The 5866-nt window shown below is 62.9% G+C and overlaps 1 protein-coding gene across 1 annotated transcript; it reads left to right on the forward strand.

Moving 5' to 3' along the window:
- Positions 1-928: 928 nt before the first annotated feature.
- Positions 929-5844, forward strand: MNEG_3134 (3-ketoacyl-CoA synthase 9; the record flags this gene model as incomplete). Its single annotated transcript, XM_014048391.1, has 16 exons — positions 929-931; positions 1128-1211; positions 1466-1578; positions 1995-2076; positions 2294-2314; positions 2462-2543; positions 2754-2815; positions 3024-3207; positions 3415-3511; positions 3745-3840; positions 4065-4204; positions 4497-4591; positions 4819-4894; positions 5125-5239; positions 5400-5513; positions 5763-5844. The coding sequence occupies 16 exons, from the start codon at positions 929-931 to the stop codon at positions 5842-5844; spliced, it is 1446 nt and encodes a 481-aa protein (XP_013903845.1).
- Between the last annotated feature and the right edge of the window lie 22 nt (positions 5845-5866).

The raw sequence follows: 5866 nt of genomic DNA on the forward strand, positions 1-5866 counted from the left end.
GCAGTTTATTCCGAACATCAAGGAACAGTGCATGATTCTGAACCTCTATCATAATTTTGTTCTTTAAAGTGGGTCAGCCAAGGCTGTTCTGCCGCCGCAGGGGGGCGGCGATGCATGCGCACATTTTTGAGTTGCTTACACAAGTCACCGGTCAACAATGCGCGGCTGGACAGAGCACCCATATTGCAGCGATTGATGCATATGGCTGTAGATGTATTGAATGGCAAAAAGTGCTGCAGTTGCAGGCGGGGGCCCTACGCTCCATTCTTCAAGTCTCGGCACCGGGAAACGAAGCAGCTGTAGCAGTAGATGAAAGCGCCGCACCAGCGGGCTCCAGAGGCCTCGCCGTGGTTGATTAGCGATGTGATCCAGCTTATATGACTCGTTTATACTGTCCGACACCAGTTTAGACAGGGAGCCGCGGGTCTGCAGCATTTCCGTTTTGATCAGCCCCGACGTGCGCCAACGGGCGGGGACGCACCAACTTGGCTGTCTCTCGTAGTGATTTTGCCGTCAAGTAGATACCGCGGCGCCGGTCGGCCACACGGGACAGCGGGACGGCGTCAAGGCAGGATGCAACCGAGCGCCCCTGCAACGGCTGGGGCTCAAGGGGCGTATCCGGGTGCGTTCGCAAAGTAATAATTATTTTTATGTGATCACCGACTCTGCACTTCAGCCAGGCTGACCCTGGCGCCAAGCCGGCCCCACGAGCACAAAGACATGCAACGGCGCACTGCCAACCTACTGCACCGGCCAACCGACCCTGGTGTGCACCAACGCCGCCGTTCACGTGTGCGCAGACTACACTCGGGGTATCGCAGCCAAACACATCAAGCGAGGGTACACGCTGGCGTGCCAATGGGCGTTCCCAGCGCTGCTGCTGCCTGTTGCTGCCTCCTTCGGGGTGAGAGAACGCCACGCAGAGGAAATGGTGGGGTGGTGCCCCTGGCGCCCGCGGACCGACCTGGATGCGGCACCGCCTGCAATAGGACAGGCGGCAACGTCCAACAGCGAGAGCGCGATCCTCCCCGGGCGATGACCGGGGCGAGCTGCGGGTTGCTTGGGACCACCCCGCTGACGGCCGCGCCGCCTCCCCGTTCCTTCCCGCTCATGCGTTTTCATCACAGCTGGAGCTGGTCAACCTTTGGCATGCGGGGGAGCTGCACAGGCTGTGGGACAGCGTGATTGATGGAGATGTCACAGTCAACATGGTGGGGGCAAATGGCGCGTTGAGGGGAGATGACAAGCAGGTGGCGCACGGGGGCCCGCACGCGGCAGCGGCGAGTTGGACGGCGCGTCACGGCTTAAGCATTTGTCGTTCTCTGGTTGCACAGCTGGATGTGCATACCTGCGGCTGCGTACCTGGCCACCACGGCTGGGCTGCCCAGCTCCATAGATCCCCACATGCTCGTCCGCCCTGTCAACGGCCGATCCAGCGTCCCACCCGGCTGCGCACTTCGCCTAGGTGACGCTGGTGGCGTGCGTGAGCGTGCTGCTGGCGGCACTGGCGGCGCTTCTGATGAGTGCCAGCCGCACAGTCTACCTGCTTGACTTTGCCATTTACAAGCCTCCGGACAGGTGCGCCGCGCAGGCACGAATGTGCATGCATGTGCATGCGTGTGCGTGTTTGGGGGTGTTTGCCAGTCAGCTTGCCAGTGGGTGCATGTGCCCAGACGTCCATGCATGCATCATGCATCGGCACTTGGCCACCCGCAGGTCCATGCACACAGAGTCCATACACATGCATGTGTGTGCGCATGCATATTTGTGACTGCATGCGAGCACACTTGAACGCATGCAAGTATGCGTGGGTATCGTGCGTGTTCGGAACGAGCACTCCTATAGGAAGCCACCGTGTTGTCGCAAGCGGGCTGGGCCGCAGCGCTTGCAGAACCTGCCTCAACCAGCCGGGGCGCCACTGTTTTGATCCAGCGTCCTGCATCAGAGTGGGCCCACGCGCGCCGCCCGCCCGGCCTGCCTTGCTCCCGATGCAGCTGGAAGTGGAGCAAGCCCTACGCTGTTGAGATGGCGCGCTCCCTCATGGTCAAGGGCCCCGACGGCGAGCTGGAGACGAGGGTGAGCAGCGGTTGGCGCAGTTGGCTGCGTCTGCGCCAGGGCTAGCGAGCCGCGACGAGCAGCTTTGCTGTGTGTACGAGCAGTCGCGGGCGGGCGGGCGTCCATCTTCAACACCCTGCTCGAGCGCACTCGACAGCCGACACTTGCTCCAGCGCATGCGTCTGTTATACAATGGCAGCGGTGCTGGCAAAAGCAGCACCATGACCACCAACACCAGCACCAGCGGAAGCAGCAGCAGGTGCCTCAGGCTCAGGGCCAAGCAGCATGCAAACTCTTCCATCATCTGGCGTTTAGGGACCTAGTGAGGTGCCTTGAAGATGCCCTATGTCCCTTCAAACCACCTCTCACCCAAGCACCTGCGTCCGCCCCTGGTTGCCGCGCGCAGATGTTCACAGACTCCACAGTGGATTTTCAGACGAAGGTTCTGGCGCGCAGCGGGCTGGGGGACGACACCTACCTGCCGCCCTGTGAGCACTGCCTGCCGGAGCGCGCTCAGCGTGGCGCAGCAGACTGCGGCTGCAGAAGCCCCTCACAGCATAGTCTGTCGGCCGCCATGGGTGGCAGCGTACGGAGCGGCTTGAATGGACCGAGTTCGCTGAGCCCCCGGGGCTCTCAGGTTGAGTACCTGCTGCCCAGAGTATCATGAGGACCGCTTTCCCCTTGCTTTCCACCTGCAGGCATGGCCGACCTGGCCAACCCTGTGCCCACCATGGCCCATGCGCGCTGGGAGTTTGAGCAGGTACGGCCCCCCTTCCCCCCTCGAAATGATTCCATGGCGCGTGCGTGCTAGGTGCAGGCAAGCCGGAAAGCAGGCACGCAGATGTCCCCCGCGCCACTCTCTTCCATATCTCCTTGCCCATTGCAGCTGCACACAACCAGCCGCCGCCCCTGCCTCTGAAAACCACCGCACCTCGTTCGCACCACCCCTCTCTCATCTCCCCGCGCAGGTGTGCTTCACGGCCGTGCGCGACCTGCTGAACAAGACGGGCATCACCCCCCGCCAGATCAAGGTGGTCATCGTCAACTGCTCCCTGTTCAACCCCACGCCCTCCCTGAGCGCCACCATCATGAACCACTTCAAGATGGGGTCAGACACCATCAACTACAACCTCAGCGGCATGGGCTGCTCTGGTGGGTCGCGACACTCTGATATGGCGCAGTTTCCTGCCTCACATGCCCAAGGACAATGCGGGGTTGCACGGCATGCAAGAAGATCAGGCCCGTTGCATGCCAAAGGTCAAGGTGCCAGGTAACCTGAGATGTGCCCTTGCAGATCCTGCCACGGCAGGATCCAATCAACCAAGCCCATTCGCAATCCCCACTTGACCTCACCTGCAGCGAGCGTGGTGGCGGTGGACATGGCACGGCAGATGCTGCAGCTGTACGCGGACACGTACGCTCTCGTAGTGTCCACCGAGAACATCACACAGAACCGGTGAGCCTGATTCCTTGCTTGGTGTCATGACACCCATGCAAGGAGCATGCCTTGAGGCTCAAGGGGCTTGACAGCGTCCATCTTCACACACACCACAGCTCGTCATGCGCAACTGCCCTGCAGCTTCTGCGTTGGTTGGCCGCTGAAGCATGCCCTTGCGCTGTGCGCTGCACGCCTGTTCACCTTTGCGCATTCCTTCCCGCGCCCTTTGCTCCTCACCCACCGCTCCGCAGCTATTTTGGCAACAAGAAGTCGATGCTCATCCCCAACACCATCTTCCGCGTTGGCGGCGCCGCCATGCTGCTCACCAACAAGCGCAAGGAGAGCCGGTGAGCAGCACCCCGCGCCCACCACTCAGGCCTCGGCACGCTTACGGACACACCAACCCCAGTCCCGTCGCACCCTTCTGACATCATCGTGTACCCCAAGCATGCAGCTTGCAAACTAGTTGCACTCGCCGCTATTAGCAGATTTTATGGTGATGCGCCCGCATCTCAGTTGTGACCACCCTCCACAAACCTCGCTCCCACCCGCAACCAACCCCTCGTTTCAGCCGCTCCAAGTACCGCCTCGACCATGTGCTGCGCACCAACCTGGCCTCCAACGACGCGGCCTTCAACTGCGTGTACGAGACCGAGGACGAGGAGGGCCACAGGGGCGTCAGGCTCAGCAAGGACCTCATGGCCATTGCCGGTCAGTGGGGGGGGAGGGTGGTACATGATTACTGCACATGCCAGGGTCAGGGCGGGTGACTGGGGCAAAAGCTGCAGGGCTGCATGTGCGTGCATGCGCATGTTTTGAGCGGCAGCGTGTGTGGTGGGGTGCGCATGAGCATGCGGGCATTGACCCCTTGTGCATGCACACGCATTAAGCGCAGATCAAGGCTCGCTTGATGACTCTAATCGGGTCGGGGTGGCAGCACGCAATGCTGAATTGCTCCGGCGTCCGCCGTGCTCCTGCCGTACATCCCCGCTTCCCCCCAAAGGCGAGGCCCTCAAAGCCAACATCACCACGCTAGGGCCGCTGGTGCTGCCCATCAGCGAGCAGCTGCTCTTTGCGGCCAACCTCGCCGCGCGCAAGGTGCGCCGGGCGGGCGTCAGCCGCCCATGATGCGGGGCCGCGGGCCCCGGAGGGCCGCGCGGGTGGAGCGGGCGCCGCAGCCAGCGGTGTGTCAGAACCAGGGGTAACAGCTGCACTACCCATCACCCAGCTCTTGCTGCGGTTTCTCTCGCCCTTCCGAGTGCTGGCATCAGCACTGAGCAAACCGGCTGCCTCCTGCCCACCCACCCTACAAACCTTCCCTTCAGCTGTTTGGCTACAAGAAGCTCAAGTCATACATGCCCGACTTTGGCCTCGCCTTTGACCACATCTGCATACACACGGGTGGGTCCCGCTCAAGCCACGCCTGCCTTGGGGCCAACCCGACGGGGCCACGAGTCAGCCACATGGCTGAGTCCCAGCGTTGCCGCATGCCAGGGATATGTTGAGGTTGACGTCTTGCTGCCACCTGGGGCGCAGCGCGCGGCATTCACGACCGAAATTGTCACCATCAAGCGTCTGGCAACAGACCGTCGCCGCCCCCCTCGCCCGCCCCCTTTGCCGCCGCCCCCCAGGCGGGCGTGCGGTGGTGGACGCGATCGAGAGCCAGCTCGGCCTCAGCCGCGACCTGGTGGAGCCCTCGAGGGCGGGCCTGTACCGCTTCGGGAACATCAGCAGCAGCAGCATCTGGTAAGAGCGCCCGCGGCAGCGCAGGCGCAGCGCGCGGGTGGGTGGGGGTTGGAGGCCGGGGGCATCGCCCCCGCATGCTTCTTCGTCATTGCATGCGAGACGGTGACAAGCAAACTGATTCATGCAAACTCAACCTGGATGGTATCAAAACTTGCCCCAGGTACGTCCTGGCCTACATCGAGTCGTACAAGGGCCTGAACAAGGGCGAGAAGGTGTGGCAGATGGGCTTTGGCAGCGGCTTCAAGTGCAACAGCGCGGTCTGGCGCGTCAACAGGTGCGCGCATGAGGGGGCTGCGCGCGCCCCGCCCCGCGCGCCCCGGCCTTGCGCCCAAGCTGCGCACCCTGCTTGAAGGGGCGGACAACGAGCCGTCTCACGCCGATCCACGGCGCCGGGTCGCTGAGCGTCTGCAGACGCCGCCCGACTCGCTCGCGTGAGCACCCGTCCGCGCGCAACTGCAACGGTAACGCCCACCTCTGCCGACGGCCGGTGCCCCCGTTCCTCGCCGCCCGATCCTGCCCCCAGGCGCATCAAGGGCATGCACGAGGCCTGGGAGGGTTTTGACGTCGACCGCATGTGGACCGACCTGCACAGCATGCCCGAGTGACGCGCGAGTGACGCAGCTTGCG

This window comes from Monoraphidium neglectum, assembly GCF_000611645.1.
Source record: "Monoraphidium neglectum strain SAG 48.87 unplaced genomic scaffold scaffold00381, whole genome shotgun sequence".
Lineage (NCBI taxonomy): Eukaryota > Viridiplantae > Chlorophyta > Chlorophyceae > Sphaeropleales > Selenastraceae > Monoraphidium > Monoraphidium neglectum.